Source organism: Engystomops pustulosus, chromosome 3 (genome assembly GCF_040894005.1).
Source record: "Engystomops pustulosus chromosome 3, aEngPut4.maternal, whole genome shotgun sequence".
Lineage (NCBI taxonomy): Eukaryota > Metazoa > Chordata > Amphibia > Anura > Leptodactylidae > Engystomops > Engystomops pustulosus.
This window is the reverse complement of record NC_092413.1, coordinates 173,177,774-173,200,456: the sequence shown is the minus strand read 5'-3', so window position 1 is coordinate 173,200,456 and position 22,683 is coordinate 173,177,774. Positions and strand designations below refer to the sequence as shown.

At 40.9% G+C, this 22,683-nt stretch overlaps 1 protein-coding gene across 1 annotated transcript in view; it reads left to right on the top strand.

Annotated features, from left to right (window-relative positions):
* RNF13 (ring finger protein 13) overlaps positions 1 to 22,683 on the top strand; it is a 47,685-nt gene that overhangs the window by 5,038 nt on the left and 19,964 nt on the right. Inside the window, exons 2-4 of the mRNA XM_072143046.1 lie at positions 3,841 to 3,963; positions 5,650 to 5,730; positions 17,692 to 17,820. Coding sequence (XP_071999147.1) covers positions 3,856 to 3,963; positions 5,650 to 5,730; positions 17,692 to 17,820 — 318 coding nt within the window. The 5' untranslated portion in view covers positions 3,841 to 3,855. The remainder of the gene's footprint in view (positions 1 to 3,840; positions 3,964 to 5,649; positions 5,731 to 17,691; positions 17,821 to 22,683) is intronic.

The window sequence follows — 22,683 nt, the reverse complement described above, 5'->3', positions numbered from 1 at the left end:
GTGTGTAATTTCTGCAGATTTCTGAGCGCTCATCGACAATCTCTGACACACCTATACAATTGAATGTAGGGATAGGAAGCAATCTTGTCCTTCCAGTCCAAGAATTAAGGATAATTGGACCTCTTTTCTCCAGATAGCTGTAGTCCCATTCTCATTACAGGTGAAGGTCTGACTGCTGGGATCCCCACCGATCAGCAATCACACTGACATAGTCTGATTTCTCTCCACACGATCGAGTATAAAGATGTGAGGCCGCGGTCACACGTACTGCTAGGCGTCCGTTCATAACGAGACGCTAGCGCACAGGGGGAGGTCCTCGGCCCGACCGCACATGCGTTTCCAGAAAAACGCATGCGATCGGCTTAACAATCGCATGCGTTTCCCCAGAAACACGTGCGTTCGGGCCGAGGACCTCCCCCTGTGCGCTAGCGTCGCGTTATGATGGACGCCTAGAGGTACGTGTGACCGCGGCCTAAGAGTTCTCCTGATAATTAAGGCCGCCTTTCTGGTGTCTGTAGAGTTATAACTGTTGATGCTCCACTAGGGGATTCTGGGAATGGGCAAATAAATTTTCTTAGATGAGAGAAGGAAAGCCCACGGCCCCTTTTTTTTTTTTTTTTTTTTTTTTCCTAGTGACAATTGGGTTTCTCAAATTTTTTGCTGTAATGGGAACTAAGATTATCAATAAAGCTTCATTACAGACACTTTACAGCTGATCATTGCAGCCTGGGACTATAGTAACATCCAGAGAGCTTCATCAGAGGTCACAGTGTACAGAGAAGTCCGTCTGTAACTAGGGGTGAGGTGTCCTTAAGTAGGGGACCATCTGTATATCTATTCCAGAAAGAACAGAATCCCAACTGTAGACTGCAATGTTTCAAGCTAGTTGTGTCCTTTCAGTATAGCGTAACTATGAAGTTAAGGACACGCAGGTACAGTGCTGTCATAGGGAGGAGTGAATACAGCAACAGCACAACTTAGGCCAGTGGCACATGTGGCGTTTTGAACCCGTTAAGTAGTTGGTTAAAAAAAGCGTGCGTTTTTGACCAGTTTTACCAATTATCTTAATTTATAACGCACTGCTTAAAAACGGCCCAAAAAAACGGGTTCAAAACGTCACATGTGCCCCCGGCCTTACTCCTCGATCTCAGGCACGAGGTTGTGCAGAGGAGGTTTCTATAGCTTAAATCACATGATTCCAGCAGGGAAAAGGCCTGAGCCATGAGTTAAAAATTTGACTTTAGTTGAAGGGTCTGTACATTTTGTCTTTATCAAGATATTTTGTCTTTTGTATTGACTTTGCTCTTGTTATCAAATATTGTTACATATGAAGTCTCAATATACTTTGTGTTTGTCCTTATGCTATCCAATAGAATGTGTTTCTATGGGCTCATACACACGGTATAGGTCCTATTCCTGCCCCTGTTTGTGACTCTGTCCTTCCCAAAAGCCTATGAAAAATACATGTCATCTGTATTTTGCAGGTCATTTTCTAGTTAGCACAACCATGTGATCAATCTAGGGCTTGGGGCAATCTAGTCCTCTTTGGCCAATCTTGGTTTGTTTGTTTTTGTGGAAAACTGATGATACCCAGACCATTTTTGTGGGCATACAACAGATTACACTCTGAGGACACGCAAGCTGCAAACAGACCATGGATCCATTGTTTGCTGAGCAGGTAGCTGTAGTTTATAGAGGATCTTTCTACAAAATAGTGCGTATGTAAAATTATTATATATGTGTCTTCAACCAAGAAGTGGACAGATGTGAGCTGTCCCTTTAATACTTGGGGATTTAAAAAAAAAAAAAAAAAAAAAAAAAAACAATTCTGATTTCTTAGTAATGAGACATGGGTTTAGAGCAGGAACATGGCAGCTGATTGAGAAGTTACATAACCCTCCAGCAATGCCAGGGCGCCTCCTATGTAGATGAAGCAGAGATCCTTTTCTTTTCTCTCTTGGCTGGACTGACCTTGTGAAGCGGCATCTATGGCACAGCCGGTGGGGGACTCGCCCTCCATCTACACAGCTCAGAGAAAACCTGTTAGCAGATTTAATCCCATTGCACACAAACATATTTTTTGGCCGTGTGCTTGGCGAATCTGTAGCACGGATGGGCTCTGGTAACAATCCCTTCCACACCCCTTCAGGCTCATTAGCTTAATTGTAAAAGTTGATCATTCTTTTTGAAAGGAAGGAGGCCATGGATAACAAATACAGGAGGATTACCACAGTCACGTGGCCTGGATCTACCAGGAAGTGTTTATCGCGATGGATTTCCAATAAATGCTGCTGTGTTTTGGACAAATCTGGTATGTGTCCTTATCTTTTCCCTACCTGACCAGTCCAGATTGACAGATCTCTCCCTTTTATGTATAAGGTGGAGCAGCATTTTAGCGTAAAACTCATATTTTGGTTCTTAGAGGGATAGCTAGAACAAAATCCCTAATATTAAGAGGTTGAACCAAGGAATCGTGTGGTTTTTTTTTTGTTTTTTTTTTTGTTTTCCCTCCTAAATATTGGCGAGGATCTGGACTTTGTTTAGAAGTGATGTATGATCATATGATCATTTCACCATTTCATGCAACAACCACTCTATTGATACATGGTGCAAGGAGTCTCTTCTTCCCTGCAAAACACAGCAGTGCTGAGCTGTAATCTGTAAGCGGCGTTGCTGTGCTGATGGATATATATATGGATATATATATATATATATATATATATATATATATATATATATATATATATATATATATATATATATATATATATATATATATATATATATATATATATATATATATATATTTATTTATTATACTAATGGGCTTTGAATGGGAATTTTTTTTTCTCCAACTCTATTGGTCTCTGGTGCTTTAAAAAATAATGAAGTAGAGTAGGAACAAGGCAAGTATAAGCTCTGTTTCTACGCAGAGGTCCATGGGGGGGGGGGGGGGGGAGCCCATCCTGGGAATTTCCTTTTAAAGGTGCGTTCATATGTGGTGTTAACACAAGCGCTTTGTAAATGCAATGTTGACAGCGATTTAATTAGACAAATCTCTTTGCATCTGTTGTGAGGTGTTCGAAAACGCATGCGTGATTGCACCCTGACTGTTTCATTCCGAGATGATATTAACAAAAGTCGTACAGACAGGAGTAGCTCATTCTCTTCTCTTTTTTTCCTTTTTTTTTTTTTTTTTTTTTTTTTTTTTTTGCTATTGCCATGATTGCAGACTGCAAAAGCAAAGATTGCACTGGGCTGAAATCTGAGTATGACTGGGGTAGTTGCTTAAAATGGGGCGTGAAGAAGGTGTTATACATAGAAAAAATCTGCCTTGAAAAGTTACACTACCACAGAGGCAACACTGGCTTTTTATTGTTAGAAATCTTTGGCAAACTTCTTGACACCCAGTTTTAGGCACAAAGTAAAGATGCATGTCCCCCATTGTGCACCATGAGCTACAGTGTCGCCCTTTTGAGCGGCTACTTCATAGCACACATTTTACGTTTGTGTGCCTGAGGCCTAAGATTGTAGGTTAAGAACCCAAAAACGGACTCAAGTTTCTGAAGCTTGGGTCCTGAAACTTTATTATTACATTATAAAGTTTTGCTCTGGCTTGCACTTAAATCTACTAGGAGACACTCAGTATGTCTCGGATCAGATGTTATCAGATTTGTTTTTGTTCCTCTTTTTAGTTCTGAAAAATGTAGATCAGAGGAAGCCCTTTTTTAAATTAGGGAGTGAACGGACTTTGATGAAGAAATGTTTTACTAAAGGCAAAATGATGTCTACCACAGAAATGTTGCAATATGATGATTATGTTTTTTCTTTTGTTTTCAGATTGTGGACTTTGAAATGGAGATCTTGAAAATGTGTGTGTTGTCTGTGAGAAGAGTCAGTCTCTGGGCAGTCCATGTCTTCGCCTTTGCTTACCTTCTGCCTGTGAATGCTGATATCATAGCGGTAAGGGACATTCATTATCTGATCACTGAGGTCTATGTACAGATGGGTCTAATCTTAAGGGATTTCCTATTTGGCTCTTGTTTAGTTGCTCTGCCCTTCTTGTTACAGGCATTAGGGATGAGGTTGGGGCCAGTTTGCATCTGTTTTATTTCATCAATTGTTTGCCTAACCGTTAGCCAAAACTAATTTTGTCGAGAAGAAAACTTAGTGCAAGGCGAATACAGGAAACCAGCCAGAAAAAAAGTGGGTAACCTAACAGTGACTTAAAGGGTTAAATGACTTTTGGCTACTGATGTCATTGCCAGTACAAATACCATATATACTCGAGTATAAGCCTAGTTTTTCAGCACAAAAAAAGTGCTGAAACCCCAAACTCGGCTTATACTCGAGTAAAAAAACATAGGTTTTTACCAGGTTTTTGTGGTAAAATTGGGGGCCGCGGCTTATACTTCGGTCAGCTTATACTCGAGTATATATGGTAGGTCAAATCTATTAGAGTTCAACCCAAAAGTATATTTTGGCATAAAAAAAAAATTGACAATTTATTGAGTCATGCCTGCAGTGAACCGGGACATCTGCTTCTGTTTGTATTGCGTGGCTGCTTCTGTCTCGGCCGATCTGGGTACGATAGGTGTCAGATCCCCTACTAATGACTTATCCTCTGGGCAGGTCATCTATAGTTTGGACTAGATAATCCCTTTAATTGGCCATTTGACAAGCAGAACATTACTTGGAGTTGATGGTGAGACATCCACCTCTCTTTGTGTTGGCCGTGTCAGGACTGGCTGACCTTTATTGGAGCTTCACTACTGAGCATGTACATAAAGTGTAGCACACGTTCATCTTGTCTAAAACCCTAGGATGCAAAACCTGCTGACTAAAGCGTTCATTGGTGCAGAAGCTTTGGTAGTGGTGAGTGCAGCTTAGAAGTCATGACTCCTGATGCAGGTTGTATGTTTTGGCATGAGGATGCAGAGTGGCCCTATGTGCTGTACTGTACTGCTCCCGTGCCCAGGCCCTTTTCCAGGTTTAGATGCTGGCACATGGAGGAGAGAAGAAGCGGCATTGAGGAGGAGAGGATTTATTTTGTCTGCTCTTGGGGTCCCCAGTTTTGTTGGTCTGCTTTGAATGCAGTATTTGGTTGCTGTACGGTTGTTGTTGTTTGTGTATCTAGGGGCTGGTTACTAATACGGCCTCTTATATTGTTATACTGCTCAACTTTAAGGGACCACATCCATAACCAGCACCCTAGATGCACCAACAACCACAGTACTGCTTACAATTGGACTCGGTTGTTTTTGGTGTTTAACATTTTAACATTTAAAAGGAAATGTGAAAACATTGATCAAGTGTTATATTCCTGATCTTTCTTTGGATTTAGACCAGAGGTTAACAACCTTTATTAGTCCACGTCAAAGTTGAACCGTATGACATAAATGTAGATCAGCCCGGGACTAAATCCTTAGATCAGGAATATAACATTTTAAAGGAAATTTAAAAACCAAAAATATAAAAATTGTGAAGTTGGTCCATTTTTATTCCAAGTGCACCAAAATGGTCTCTGTGACTCCATGTCCCCCTGCTCCTTGTACAGGGACCCATGAATTGCTAGAAATAAGTGGTGTATTATTAGACGTTCCTTGTTGTGATGTCCTTAATACCTAAAATCTTGCATGTATTTTGCAGCACTCGGCTGACAACGCATCAAAGATATTTGAAGACCTGCCTGCACGTTTTGGTTATAGGCTTCCTAGTGATGGTTTAAAGGTACGTGAGTATCAAATAATCAAGAAAATTAGATGCTGTGTAGAAGAATTTTTAATGGAGTTGTTGATCTCTGACATGATGCTGACCACATGTAACAAAGTTTACCTGGCGGGGCTATTTATCCTATGAGTGTATTTGCTCAGGTAAACTTTCTTTATATGTGGCAAACCCCTTTAAAGGGAAGTTCCAGGAATAAGCCTAATTCATATTCAAATGAGTCATTAACACCTTAATTCCCGCCATATCAGGTTTTTATGGCGGCGATTAAGTGTACACTTTACACACCGTAGTCAGAAGAAGTAATGTCCCAGGAATGGACCCCCCCCCCCCACCGGTGAGCTTACCGGAGGATCTGATCAGTCATGTGCCCCGAGACTGCCGACGACTCCTTGCGCTGGGTTCTGCCTCCTGGCAGGACCCGGCTCTAAGTAACTATACTTGCATTATACTTGCATGCAATACATTGTGGTGTAGGGGCTTGAACAACCATGCTTGTCCACTAACCAGCACAGTTGCATATGAAAAATCTTACATACCGTATATTCCGGCGTATAAGACGACTTTTAAAGACAGAAAAATCTTCTGTCTTCTCTGGAGTCGTCTTATACGCCGGTAATCCTGACCGCCCGCCGTGTATTCACGGCGGTGGTCGGGTCGCGCTGCACGGAGAGGCCTCACGGGCTGAGCCCTCTCCATAGCCGGTAAGTCTTTGCTGCATATTGCTAGCACCGATCGCGGGTGTTTTCACAGCGTGGGCTGCCGGCAGCCTCAAACAGATAGCGACGCATGGGCGCCGCCATCTTACCTGGGATCGCCGCTCCCTGTGACGTCATCGGGGCCGACGATCCGTCTCCATGGTAGCCTCGGGTCTTCCGAAGACCCCAGGCTATTTCGTTTTAACCCCTTCATTACAATGTGCTAATAGCACATTGTAATGAATGAGGAAAATCCCCATATACAGCCATACTGTAGTATGGCAGTATATGATAGGATCGATCAGACAACCTTGGGTTAAAGTACCCTAGGGAGTCTGAAAAATAGTATAAATAAAAAAAAAAGTAAAAAAAAAAAAAAAATTATAATAAAATCTAAAATTTCAAATCACCCCCTTTCCCTAGAACTGACATAAATATAAATAAACAGTAAAAATCATAAGCACATCAGGTATCGACGCGTCCGAAAATGCCCGATCTATCAAAATATGATAACGGTTTTTCAATGCGTTTAACCCCGTAACGGAAAATAGCGCCCAAATTCGAAAATGCCACTTTTTTGCCATTTTGAAAAATATAAAAAAATCTATAAAAAGTGATCAAAAGGTCGTACAGTCCTAAAAATGATATCATTGAAAATATTATCAAATTTCGCAAAAAAATGACACCACCCACAGCTCCGTACACCATAGTATAAAAAAGTTATTAGCGCCAGAAGTTGGCAAAAACAAAAAAATAATTTTTGTACAGGAGGTTTTCATTTTTGTAAATGTATGAAAACATTATAAAACCTATACAAATTTGGTATCCCCTTAATCGTACCGACCCAAAGAATAAAGTAGACATGTCATTTGGGGGCGCTCAGTGAAAGACGTAATATCCAAGCCCACAAGAAAATGGCGCGAATGCGTTTTTTCACCATTTTCATTGCATTTGGAATTTTTTTCCATAGAATATTTAATAAAATAAAAATTTAAGGTACAGTATGGTAACATTTACAGTAAAATGGACGATGCTAATGTTGTTGTTGTATGCCTTATGTTTATGAGCGACAGTTTTCCTGCTATATACCTGCATGTCATAAGAATTTAAATTAAAAAAAGGACCATGTTAAATTCAAATCTGTTTTTTTGTTTTTTTTTCTAATTTTGTATGCGTTGGAAAAGGGGTAGTCTTATACGGTAAATATATCTTAAACTCTATATTTTAAACAGGAAAGTAGGGGGGTCGTCTTATACACCAGGTCGTCTTATACGCCGGAATATACGGTATTTGGTATCGCCAAATATGTGCAATAAGTCTAAATCAATATTAAACCCGCATGGTGCGTGACGTTAAGAAAAGCATTAAAAACTTCCAGTAATATATAATTTTTCATGAAATACCCTGACAAAAATTGTTCTAAAAAGCAATTAAAAAAAAATGATATGCCCTAAAAAGATACGAAACTTTGTGCAAAAAAAAAAAAAGCCCTCAACCACATCTGTCAACAGAAAAATACAGAAGTTATACCTGAAAAGTTGTCGTTGCTAAAAATAGAAAAAAAAAATTCTTCAATATTGGTTTGGCTCAGTAAAATTGAGATAAGATAAAATATAAGAAAAACTATATAAAAGAGAATAAAAATATATTATTTTTATTATGGCGAGCAGGAAAAAAGAGCGCTAAAAATCCAAAAATAAAAAGTGATTTTGTTTGTGGCTTACTTGAAATGGTTAATAAAATCTTGTGTATAAGGTATAGCCCCCAAAATGAATTATCTATACATTGTATCTCATTGTATCTCATCTCTTCTATGTTTGCATTACCAAAAAACTGTAAATTTTATAGCCTGTACAATGTAACAATACAAATCTGCTCTGAATAGCGCTGCTTCCTTTCTATGCCCGGCCGTGCACCCATACAGCAGTTTTACCACCACATATGGGGTGTCAACACAAATTGGGCATCAAACTTCACAGAACATTTCCTCATTTAATTCACTGTGAAAGTAGAATTATTTTGGAAAATACATTCAAAATGACAAAGTCTCTAAATCACACCTACATATTGTTTTAATCCATGTGAAACACTTAAAGGGTTAATAGACATAATAGAAGTTGTTTTGCATTCATTGAGGGTTGTGATTTCTATAGTCGGGCTAATTAATGGGGTTTTACTATTATTTAGACCTTTAAAAGGCACGTGAATGCTGAGTTGTCCCTCAAAATGTGGCAATTTTCATGAAAATGAGAAATCACAACTAAAGTTCTACGCCTCTTAACATCCTCAAAAAAAGGAGAGGACAAGTGAAATATTATTCCTACATGAAGCAGACATTCCGGAAGTGTTCGCTTTCAAGCTTTTTGGGTAGTTTAAATATCTGCCTGGAAAGCAGAACATTTCAAATTTTGAAAATAAAGAATTTTCCTTAACTTTTTCAGAACGAAACACAAAACTTTAATTTAAATTTTACAACGAACATGAAGTACAATCTAAAAATAACCTGGATATGTTAAAGTGTTCCAAAGTTATACCCAATTATCATGCCACATGTCATCTTCTAAAAATAGTCTGGTCATTTTAGCTGAAAACAAGCGTTTGTATTAATGGGTTAAAATATAAGCAAAATTTTGCTCCCTTTAGCAGAAAAATACTGCGGACATACACTAGAATTAAAATACTACTGGCCCTTGCTGTGCGCAGAGCAGCCACAGAAGATGGCCGCTGGTCACATGTCCACATCACATGTCCTGCACCTGCCTGGGCAGATCATGTGATCACCACTAGGTTTGGCTGTAGTTGGTAGCGGTGCATCCAGTATGGCCGGTGTTGGGGTTAGACATCATCTCAGTGATGTAATTTACAGTGATGGCAGTTACACACATCGTTACTATGGTAACAGAACAGGACAATCTGTTATCATCACTGGGAGCTGAGCAGGGGAGGGAGGAGCTACTACTGAGAACTGGGTGATTATGGGAGTTGCAAATGACAGCCATCTTGGAGATAACTCCGCCTACTTTAGAAAGCCCATAAAATTTTATGAATCATAAAAGCAAACTATTTAAGCTCCGTTTTGGGATTACTGACATTAATACAAAAAGCTATAATGCTATAAATAAACAAATACAACAAAACTCCGATACTGTATTTATATTTGCGAAATACCCCTTCAAGTAAATAATATAGGCCCATCTTATGTATTGGTGCCCCTGTAGCTCCAGCAGTTTTGTGTAGTTATGTGTAATCTCAGATTGAGTCTCTCCTTCACAAATTAAAGGCCTCGGTGATGACCACTTCTCATTGGCTGTGACCTCCGTAGTGACGTGTTGCTTTGGTAGAGGTCAGTAGTTGGTGCAGTGATGTATCTGGTGTATTGTAACATTTTTCAGTTTTATGCAATAATCATTTTCCTTTTCAATGCATTTTTACCGCATCTCGGCCACAATATGTCAATAGATCTTTGTGCACATGTAACATGAAGTGGTCAGATTTCTCCAGCTATTCATTACAGCATTGAGTCACCATCACCAATTGGGGACATTCTGATTTGCACAGATGGGATCTGTTTCTGCAATCTGTTGCTCTGCGAAAACGGCAATGAATGAATGAATGACAGAACTATTTGCTTTATTCCTTTTGAAGATTTTAAAACTGAAGATGTTTCCTGAAGAGGTTTTGTTCATTTTTGGTAGGATTTACTTTGGGTAAGGTTTACAGCTACCTTGTGAGGTATGGCGATGTATTTCCACATCCGTATTGCCTTGTGCATCCTTTAGCACATACTTTCCCTCGGTCTGCCTGATCTGAGGTAACGGGGTCCTTCCTGTGGTATAAATAGTAGAGGGCAGTAACACTGTGCAGAAGCGAGACCGTCATGGCAGCCTTGGAAGGACTGATGACTTTGGGTTGTGTGGATGCTGATGGTCTATGAACAATTTTCAGTCATAGCAATTTAATTGCAGTTATTATTTGCTTTATGTAATGTGGCCAAAAATGCAGCTTTTTCCAGCCTTGGCTCTCGTACACATAAACATTGTTTTTATCCATGTGCTATATATTCAACTGACAGCACATGGACAAATGAATTTCTATCTCCTCCCTCACATCCCTTTGGTTTCCTCAGCTTTGACTGTCCGAGTGGCAAGTGGACTGCACACAATGGTGTGAATATGTTGCTTGTGGCCCGTGCAATGCACATGGTCTTGTGTATGTAACCTTATATACATAATAATATACAGCCACAATACATGGGGGGATATTTATCATAAGTCTCTTAGATCAGACCTGTTCTAGTTGCCTATGGCAACCAATCAGAGCTCAGCTGTCATTTTCCCACAGCTGTTTATACATTTAAAGCTGAGCTCTTATTGGTTTCCATGGGTAACTATAACAGTTTTACCTCAGAAACTTGATGATAAATCTTCCACATAATGTCTAACTGTATACCTGATGTAGATTATGGAACCAAACCTACAGCGCTCTATCCACTGTAACAATTTTACCGTAGCTATTCCTTCCATAGGTCCTCTGCCCCTGTTTGCAGGTCCAACTAAAGTCTGTTGCTAGAATACAGCTCCTAGAATTGTATGCCACGTTTGGATCCTGTTAAATGGTTCTATCCGTTGGCTGTGAAGGACCTGTATAGGTCTTCTGTCATCCTGGCTCTGCCCTATCGCTATGGGCATTATTGGGCTGCGTGGACAGACTGTATATAATGCAGGATGCCTGATGAAGGGTAAGCAGTACTGTGTGTAACCATTAGATGGCAGGCATCACATACTGACTGCATTGAAAGTAGGGGCCAATTTCTGGCTATTGGCTGTAAATTTAATGTTCTGCCACTATCTTTCCTGCAGGTCCTCTAATGTGGTCTACCTTATTATGTGTCAGCAGTGTCCAACCACAGGCCTTTATGTTGGAGAAACAGGTCAGAGACTCCATCAACGTATGAACTCGCACAGAGCTGATATTAAAAATGAAAGGAAAGATCTTCCAGTGGCTGCACATTTCTCCAGAGAGGACCACACTATGGAAGATTTGCAGATTACTGTTTTAATGGGACATTTTAAGACACAGAGGGAAAGGAAAGAATGGGAGTATAAATTAATGAGGAGATTCAACACCTTGCAAAGTGGTCTTAACATCCATGCCAGCTTCATGACCTCCTACCTCTGACCTGGAGGCCACAAGCAGATAAGAGCCAGGGCTCATGTGTCTCGCCTCATAGGTTTTTAATGTTTTTATTGCCATCCTGTTGTAAATAAGATGTCCCTGTTTTTATCAATCTGTTGTTTTAGATCCTTTGATGATCACTGTTTAGTGTGTATAAAATGCTGTGAATTTTCTGTTTCATGCATAACATCATGTCTGACGAAGAGAACTAGTATTCTCGAAAGCTCACCATCAAATATACTCAGTTAGCCTCAAAAAGGTATCGCCTGATTTCTTCACTCTTCTTCTGCTCTCCATGGCTAACACGGTACAAATCTACACTACTAGCAACTTGGAAGATACCACAATGTACCGCACAAGAATGGAACTGAAAACCCGGCTTAAAAAGTTTGCACAGCTAAACAGCGACATATTTTTCCTAACAAAATGCAAAAAGGAAGGACTCATCCCTAAAGGCTTCACACTACGCAACCCAACCCGGAATACTTACAACAGTCGATTTGCAGAATGGCTGTGCATACGGACATCTGAAAAACTGCGCAACAACATGATTAAGATTCTCTATAACAACAAGAGGAAAATACAGGAGGAAATACATGCCCTAAAGACACTCCTGGAAAATGATACAGAGGAGATGAAGGACAAACTCCAATTATATTACCATAAACTTCAGGATATGATGATCAACAACAAAAAGAAAAAGCTCCAGAGACTGAGACAAAAAGTCTCCATCACCACAGGCACAAGTGCTCAGCCAGTTCACCAGAGCTGTGTTGTGAACCTTTCCTCCTATGAGCCTGACAAACATGAGATGTCAGTTCTCTCCAAAGGTCTGTCCTTCTGCCCTGCAAGATCTGTGGACAAAATTAAACTCTGCAATGACATGGAGGAATTCTTCAGAAAAATAAGACTCAGAGAATATTTCCATGACAGAGACTCTCCTCACAGCACAGATTTGGAGACAGGACAGTTCAACAGCAACCCGACAAAAAGATCTACCTGGACCCCCAAATCTGGAACCAACTCAACACTGGACACATACATTGACCACTTCAGAAAAAAAGTGAAAACTGAAATCCTGGGGAAAAGAAAGAAACAAGTCAATAACCTAACCCTGCAGGAACAAAGGGCTATTCAATCATTGAAAGCAAACCCAGATATAATTATAAAACCTGCAGACAAAGGGGGTGCAATAGTCATAATGAATACTTCTGACTATATCAAGGAAGCAAACAGACAGCTGTCTAACCCCATTCATTATAGTAAACTTGAGAGTGATCCAACAGAGGCCTACAAGAAGCAACTTATTGATATGACCAAGAAGTTTTCAACTGAGATGCAACACAAGGTCCACCTTCTCATTCCAGAGGATCCCAGGCCAGGCTGTTTCTATATGCTCCCCAAGATACACAAAGATGGCAATCCAGGAAGGCCTATTATTTCTGGCATTGGCACCTTGACAGAAAGTATCTCAGGTTGGGTGGAAAATCTCCTTAAACCCCTGGTCAGAAATACTCCTAGCTACATCCAGGACACTACTGACCTTTTAAATAAACTCAAGACTGTAGGCCCACTTCCTGATGGTACAATTCTGGCCACCATGGATGTGGAATCTTTATACACTAACATCCCCCATAAAGATGGAATAGCAGCATGCCGGGCACACATGGAGAAGCACAACTTACCAACAGAACTGGTCTCAGATCTCATACAATTTGTGCTCCCCCACAACTATTTTTCATTGGGAGAGGATCTGTACCTGCAGTGTATGGGAACATCGATGGGTTCAAGGTGTGCACCACAGTATGCCAATCTTTTTATGGCTGAACTGGAAGGTGCTTACTTATCCACATGCACCACAAAACCCATGATCTATCTCCGTTATATAGATGATATTCTGATCATCTGGACTGCAGGTGAGGAGGCCCTAATTCAATTCCATGAGGGCTACAACAACTTTCACCCCACCATCAATCTGAAACTAAGCTATTCAGACAAGGAGATACTTTCTGGATACCACCATACAGATTAAAGACAGCCACTTAACCACATCCATATTCCATAAACCTACAGACAGAACGGCCTACCTGAGAAATAGCAGCTTCCACCCCAAACATACCAGACAATCTATCATATACAGCCAGGCTTTATACTACAACCGTATCTGTTCAGACAAGAAAGACCTGGAAAAACACCTCCTGGAGCTCAGGTCTGAATTTCTCCAGTTGGGCTACAGACCAAAAGTGACTGATAACCAAATAGGTAAAGCTGCAGCCATCAACAGAGATGATTTACTCAAATATAAGGAGACCCAACAGGAGGCCAGAGTGCCCCTAGTAGTTACTTACAGCCCACAACTGGAGATCCTGCGTCACATTGCCAAGGAACTCCAACCGATTCTGCATAAAGACACAAGATTAAAAGAAATATTTCCAGTCCCTCCTCTCCTGTCCTTCCGGCAACCAGAAAACCTGAAACAACTGGTTGTCCGGAGTGCCCTGAGACCTCCATCAGAAAATGGTACCTCACCCTGCCTACAAAGCAGGTGTAAAACGTGCCAGCACATCCGCACAGGTGACCAGGTACCTGTACCCCAATCACAGCAGGTACATCAGATCAAGGGGACCTTTTCCTGCAGGTCCTCTAATGTGGTCTACCTTATTATGTGTCAGCAGTGTCCAACCACAGGCCTTTATGTTGGAGAAACAGGTCAGAGACTCCATCAACGTATGAACTCACACAGAGCTGATATTAAAAATGAAAGGAAAGATCTTCCAGTGGCTGCACATTTCTCCAGAGAGGACCACACTATGGAAGATTTGCAGATTACTGTTTTAATGGGACATTTTAAGACACAGAGGGAAAGGAAAGAATGGGAGTATAAATTAATGAGGAGATTCAACACCTTGCAAAGTGGTCTTAACATCCATGCCAGCTTCATGACCTCCTACCTCTGACCTGGAGGCCACAGGCAGATAAGAGCCAGGGCTCATGTGTCTCGCCTCATAGGTTTTTAATGTTTTTATTGCCATCCTGTTGTAAATAAGATGTCCCTGTTTTTATCAATCTGTTGTTTTATAGGTTTTTTTAATATCCTTTGATGATCACTGTTTAGTGTGTATAAAATGCTGTGAATTTTCTGTTTCATGCATAACATCATGTCTGACGAAGAGAACTAGTATTCTCGAAAGCTCACCATCAAATATACTCAGTTAGCCTCAAAAAGGTATCGCCTGATTTCTTCACTCTTCTTCTGCTCTCCATGGCTAACACGGTACAAATCTACACTACTATCTTTCCTTATCAGAAATGCAGCAGATCTATAATGGAAAATTGTCTCCAAGTATAGAAATTCAGTATGTATAAAGATGTACATCTGCTGTGCATCTTATTGCTCAGAATCTGCCTACATTCAGACTATAGGGGAGATTTACCACTGGTTTTCTACCCCCTGCGCAAGAAGTTCTGATTAAGGTAGCAACTATACCACCTCTATGCCATGTGGACGTAGAAGAGTAGGCGGGCATAGGCATTCCCACCTTGTGCCTGTGTAATTTTACACAAAACTATGCCAGGTTGGCCTAAGCCTCTTCATGTATCCCGGGGGGGTGGCGTATGATCATCCCCCCCCCCCCCCCATGTGTGAGAAGGAAAGGTCCTGCCAATGCTGTAAGGCTAGCATCGCGTATAGACAGACTCGTGTATAATTCGACTATTCATTGAGCATATACGTGCCTTGCCGGTTTTCTTGTTGCTTCTGGAGTTCAGCCCATGAGTGACCCTCCTGCGGACAACAAAAGAAGTGACATCCCTTGGACCAAAGCGTCCTGGGAATCTCCAGATTTGCCCAGGTCTGGAAATGGAAAGTGCCTAAAACCCTAATTTGTGCAGGTATTGCTCTGCCAGGACTTGGCGATGGGGCACTTAAGTAGGGAGAACACACAGTGCTGGATTTGTATCTTATCAGCCAACTATTACTTATAATTAGAAGCATAAGAGGGCAAAAGATCTTTTTAAAGTGCACTTCTAATTAGTGTGTTTTGTGGTCAAGTATGTTTTAAAATGACTGGTGTGTGTTTGTATAGAGAAAGATTAATTATAGTACTATATTGGATGTTTCTCATGGCACCCAATCAAAATTCTGCTTCCTTTTTTTATAATCTGCTGTGGGATAATGAAAGCTGAGCTCTGATTGGCTGCCATGGGCAACTACAGCAGTTCTGCTCTGACACCTCTGATAAATCTCGCTCTTTTTGTGTGTGTATAATATATATATAAATAATATTACGCACACTAGTGATCCCTCAGTAATGTGTTTTGACAAGCTGCACTTGGTCAGATGTGGCGTCCACATGCCTCCATGTAAGCAGTGTCAGCTGCCTCTGTGTATAACATCTGACTAGTAATCGCCATGAAAAGCCACATTATAGACAATGGTATTGAAGTATCTTGCCCCATGTGTTTCTGTAATCCAGAATGTAGTTGTGAGAATAAATATCCTTCTGTGTGTGTTTAACCCTTTCTAATGATGAGAAATGTAGGTTATTTGGAAGCAATGAATAATGATGGAGGTTTCTGGTTTGGATATCCCAGGGTGTTGGAGGTAATAGATCTCCTGCTCTGATCAGCCTCCTCTATTTTGCATTACCGTGCTCCTGCATGGCTGACCGCTGCTTAGTATGTATAGACTGAGGGACATTGATGGAGTAGTTGATGTATACTGTCATGATGATGGACTCCATTACTAGTCGGTAGAATGTGCTATTGCTGGTTATATCATGCCCCTGCATTGTGCATTGTTGTGGGTGTCCGCAGAGCTGTAGACCACGGACAGGCTTTATGGCGACTTCACAATCTGTTATGTACCATTTCCAGTAACAACCACGATACACTATGAATGCAGCTCTTTACTGTGGTATGGCCGTAAATTTGTTGAACGAAGTTTCTTAGCTTGTAAATATTATATAGTTATGAAGGGAAGAATTGTGCTGAATGGCGGATGTGAACTGATGAATAATGACTCGCATATCTTGGTCCTGTTTCGTGCTGTACTGTTATAACAAGGAACAATGATTTCTGCTACAGCGGTAGAGACATACGCCTGGTGTGGGCCAGTTTGCCACTAGATGGGGCTGTGCTCTTTTATTTATTTTTTTTTTGTTACTTCGCAAGGTCCTCCAACCTCTATCCACATTCCATTTCCTGTAGAACTTTATAATGGTACAGTGGTGCTGCTTATGTGCACCTATAGGAGGCACATCAAGGCTTTATCGTATAGCCCAGCTCCTTATCTGATATACAGATGTATGGGCTGCTGATATGTACTGCTTGTCATTGCTTGCAGCAGTGCTTCTCAAATCTCCCAGGCCTGACAACGTGCTCCCATTTAGTTCTTGTATATTCTACTTTTCATATCACATGGGCCCTCGATATCTTCAGTGGAGCTCCCCATACTTCCCCTTACATGGCACAACCTTGATGCAGAGGCAAGGGACCAGACCTGTCCAACAGTAGCCTCCGTGTAAGGGCAGTTTATAACTAATCATTATCAGCATTGCTGTGCAGAGGGGAAGCATGGGATTCCTTACAATATATATTGATATGATGCAAGGAATCCCGCCTCTGCAATGTGGTCCGGCTGTAAAACAGGACTCTGCAGGTTTGTCTAACATCTCTTCATGTATAGTCCCATTCCTGACTTTCTCTTGCAGCATCCCATTTACTAGGGGTTATTTTATCATGCTTGTACACCTGTTTTCCAAAATAATTGCAATTCCTTGTGAATTGCCAGGCATTGCGTGAAAGGGGATACGGCAGTGTGTGCCAGTGGTGGGTGTTTCTGTCTTTGCATCCAACGACCATTTAAGCTCAATGGTCGCCGGAAAATGCTGCAAGTCTATGGCGGATAGTCCTGGTGCAGAATTATATGCTGCGCAGCCCGGCCACTGAATACAGCAGGAGCCTCAACCTCCTCATGTATCTGGTGGGACCTTCATCATCCACCAGTGTACAATGTCCCCCCACTGACTTCGGGAATTTTACTTTTACTCACTTGGTATTAATAATTTGTCCTTGTTTTTATATTCTTCAGGGTTTTTTGGTAACCTCAAAACCAGAAAATGCTTGTGAACCCATTGCTCCCCCACCTATCCAGAAGGACAACACGTCAAGCATTTATATAGTGCTCATCCGCAGACTAGACTGCAACTTTGACATAAAGGTAAGTGTTTGTTTTCTCTGACATAACCTGCTATGATGGTGGAGCTACTGAACTCCTGCAGGACTCTTCTTCACCAACCTTTCACACATGCACGTTTCATGACACTGAGGATGGTAAAATGCTGAGTATTGGAATACAGATTTGGGGTTTGGTAGCTCACTGGCCTCAAACCGGGAGACGGTTTCTCTTTTTACAGTGTGCCATTAATTTTACAGTTTTAGTCATGGAGATGTTGTGTATAGTTATATGTGGAAGGAATGGGAGAAACAAACCGGAAAGATACAAGTAAAGGATCTTGTATAAACAGAAGAGTATACGTAATAACGATCTAAGGCTTTACGTGTATCGTCACAAACACTACTCGGGAAAAGGACAACATAAAAGATGAACTGTACTGGAAGAACAGAAGTTTATATCTGTATGTGACAAGGGCATCTTAGAAATGGGAGCATTGCAGAAGAACGGCTTGTTAGTGATAATTGACCTATGTAGTCATTTAATAAAAGGTACCAGCTGTCTTGGGCTACATTCACACGGCTTTTGGTGAGCACAGGACTGGGTGTTGAAGGGAAGGGGGTTAAGTTCTCCATTGACATCCGCCCAAATATAGGACATGTACTATCTTGTTCGGTGAGACGTTGTACTCAACCCACTATGACCGGGTGCCATAGACCTCAATAAAATCATTATGTAGCCCCCACTACAGTCATGTAAATGTGCCCTTGAAGGAATTTTTTTTTTCCATTTTGAGTCTTCTACCCCATTGAAGGAGAATAATTGGCAATTCTTCATTATGCATTTTGGCTTTATTGTGCTGCACAGCAGAGAAAATGTTCCAAATATTCTTTAAAGGGTTCCAGATGTATGGGATGCGTAGATGAGGTCATTTGGAACATGGTTTATGATATTAAAAAAAAAAATTCTGCCCATTCTGTTTACTTTGTGTACTCTACATGTTGTATATGGATCCCTGTATCATTAAATGGCAGTCGTATTTCTGTTCTTCTTGCCCTCATTTTAACTTTTTTAAGCTATTGAGGTTTGTACAGCAGCAGAAGTGGGTTGAAAGGTCTATTGCTGATTGTTAGTTACCCGTAGACAGCTTTTAGAGTACATACTGTAGACATAATGGGCTCTCCTTAGCAATGTCATAGATTTTTACTAAAAGCAGGAAGATTTGTACATTAAACACTACAAATGTGTAATGTTGTTGATATAGAACACATCAGAGATGAATTAATAAGTGATCTGGAAACTTTTGGTCTGAAAGAGGCAATTTGGCAGCTTTAGTCTCAACCAGTCTTAAACCATCATACTCCTGAACCATTTTATATCTTATAAGCCAGTGATGGTGAACCTTTAAGAGACCAAGTGCCCAAACTGCAAACCAAAGCCAAAGTTTCTATTGCAAGGTGCCAACACAGCAATTTAGCCCAATAGTGCCACAATACCACTATACAAGAGACAAATAACACTTGGCATCATGACACCACCATTACAACAAATTATATGGCATAATTCTGGTAATAAAGCCCCTATAGATAGAAAGACCAACGTTACCAATAATATCGCTATACTAGAAGCAAATATAGTGATGAATACTGTATTACTGCCATTCAGTGAGGAATATTACCGCCATATAGAGGCAGCCCTCTGTTTACGTACAGGATAGGATCTGTAGGTTTGTTCTTAAGTTGAATTTGTATGCAAGTCGGAACTGTATATTTTAGCATTGTAGCCCCAGTCAAAATTTTTTGGGATTTTTTTGGAACCAGGATTAACAATAAAACTTTATTACAGACACCTGTGATAACTGTTACAGCTGATCATTGTAGCCTGGGACTAAAGTAAATTAAATTACCAATATCCAGAGGTCCCATACAGTGACAGCAGTTCTGAGTGGAGGCAGCTGTGTGAGGGTTTGTTTTCTGCATAATGCAGTGAAATTGGGGGGAAAAAACGCTTTTGTGCCATTTTCTTGAAATTTTATAAAGGTTTTATGATATTTTCATACATTTAAACAAAATTAAACCACCTGTAAAAAAAAAAATATATATATATTATTTTGCCATTTCTGGGACTTTTATTTTTTTGGCGTTAACTTTTTCATGCTTCAGTGTACGGAGCTGTGCGTGGTGTAATTTTTTTTGCCGAGATGACCTAATGTTTTCAATGCTACCATTTTGAGGACCGTACAGACTTTATATAATGTTTTATTACATGTTGCAAAATGGCTAAAAAGTGGAATATTGATCTTTCGGCACTATTTTAAGTTATTCGTTTAAATGCCTAACTCATGTGTGGTAAATACAAAGGAGTATAGTGAAGGTTTGGGGAATCCAATTTGGCAGGGGGTTTGTAGGGCAAAGGGGTGGTTGTTGTGGGGTGGAAGGTGTGGGGGTAGGTGGATTTGGGATCACGCGTATGTCAGCTGTCTGTGGCCACATATATACTGATCACATGCACCGCACGGCCAGTGATGCAGCATAGCATCCGGTTACTATGTGCATGCGCTGCTTGCTCTGGGGTTGTCCTGGCTTCATGGGCCGCCTTATGCAGGTGATGAGCGTTTCAGACACAGACCAGTATATTTGTGGCAACAGACAGCTGTCATACTGGGCGATTTGAGACACTAAATCAGTTATCTATAGTTGGTTTAGTGTCCCAAAGCCACCTGACAGGATCTCTTTAGGCATTCACAGCTCTAACACTGAACTGCTGATGTGAAAACCACACACAGCAGCTCCTGACCTCTTACCTTTTTTGATGCTGTGGGTTTCGTACTGTGGACTCGCACTCCTCGTTCTGTTTGCACTAGTCTTCCCGCACTGAGGAGGAGGGGGCCTGGCACTGATCTGCTGCTACTGTCTCACTAAGGCAAAACTAGTGAGAGCAGAGCCAATCAGCTTTAGGCTGCAATGGACAGATTATTGGAGCTCTGCATCCTGCCTGGCCGGAGCTCCAATGATTAACTTTGATAAGACTGGAGAGATGTTATGCGTGCCTGCAGAGAGGGCTCTGCGTGCCATAGTTTTGCCACCACTCTTATACGCCATACATGAAGGTACTGGAACATGGTATTTGAAGTTGGTCTATTGCCTAACCATGAAGTTGGACAAGCCGAGCCATGACATGGTTTTACCAACTGTTAACCACCAGCTCTGCCAAATGTGGTCTATGAATGGCATGCAGTATACTAGATGGCAGTAGACCACACACAGCGATGTAAGACATCTATAGAGGGGTGATGAAGTGGAACGTGGGTTACTTGAGATTTAGGCCCGCTGACCTGTTTTACTGCTTTATGTTGAATCAGTTTATTGAGAAACATTTCAATAAACCGTGAACAATAACAAAAACAGGAAAATCAAAACAAAAGAAAGAAGAAACAATTATCCACATAGGGATAACAAAAGGGTGATTTACAACGACCTTGCGTATTATGGAGGAGTACAAAGCAGCTTGTTGCGTTATTTAAAGGGAACCTGTCACCAGGAGACCCATTTTTACCACTCCCCCAGTCCCCACAGAGCATAGTACATACACTGCCAAAGTGTTTTTGTATTAAAAAAAATTGGTTTTACAGAAAAAAAGATATGTTATATTGTACCTGTCATTAGCATGTGCTGTATGACTAGGCAGTTGCCAATTGGGAGGGGCTGGAAAGGAGCAGCCCCCCCCCCCACCTCTGGGAAACATGTGACCTTTTCAAATATATGAATAACTCCCCACACTCAGGATTGGCTGTAGAGGAGCAGGGGGCGTCGCTAAGCCCAGGTGTTTTCATATATTTGAAAAGGTCACATGGAGTAGCTGAATCCCAAGGGTGGGGGGGAACTGCTCCTTTCCAGCTCCTCCCAAAAGGCAACTGCCTAGTCACACAGCACATGCTAATAAAAGGTACAATATAACATATCTTTTTTTCTGTAAAACCAATTTTGAATACAAAAACATTTTGGCAGTGTATGTACTATGCTCTGTGGGGACTGGGGGAGTGCTAAAAATGGGTCTCCTGGTTACAGGTTCCCTTTAAGACATGGTGCGATATCTCAAAAATGCACAGGTTTTGAACAATACCACTCATAAAAATCTCCAGAAACCTGTGTACGAGCCCCTTTTCAGACCTTCATTCCCCATCCTAGAAAAACAAGGGGTTTTCCAGAGCTCAAATATTGAAGGCCCATCCTTGGGTTATATACAACTGCTGCAGCCTTTTTATTGTTTGAGTGCTCTCTTGATCTGTACCCCCACTCCACTATACACACTCATGCTTGGCCAAGTGTCCAGTTGGAAGCCATGAGTGAAGAAGGGGTCATACCTGACATAATGTAAAGATCAGGCATGTTGAATCTAAACTACCAGCTCCATAACTCCCTTTAACATTAAATGTAAATTAGTGGGATCAATTGACCATCTAATGTGTTTGGCCAGCTTAAGATGCTATGGACAACTACTGTATTTAGCAAATATATGTGGTGTTTTTTTTGTTTTTTTTAAATGTCTGTTATATGGTGAAAAAAAAACTCTTCAGCTTGCCTTTAGGATACCATTCACACAACTTTCTGAACAGAAGAATGAGAGTCACATTCAGTAAAGTAGAAATCGTGTATGGAAATTCCAGCAGAAAAAGTCCAGGGAAAAAAATGTATCCTGGTTTAAAAATGCATATTTAATAGGTATGCATTAAAAAATTAATCATGGCGCCTTAAAAAGAGTAAAAACTGACATGTTTCAATTCTGGACGAATCTTAAAAGGAACCCGTCACCATGTTTTTCACAAATGCAGATAGTTACTAGGGCTCTATAGGAACCTGCCACTATCTGACACCCTGCTTTAGCTACGCATCTTTCGAGCGAGTCGAG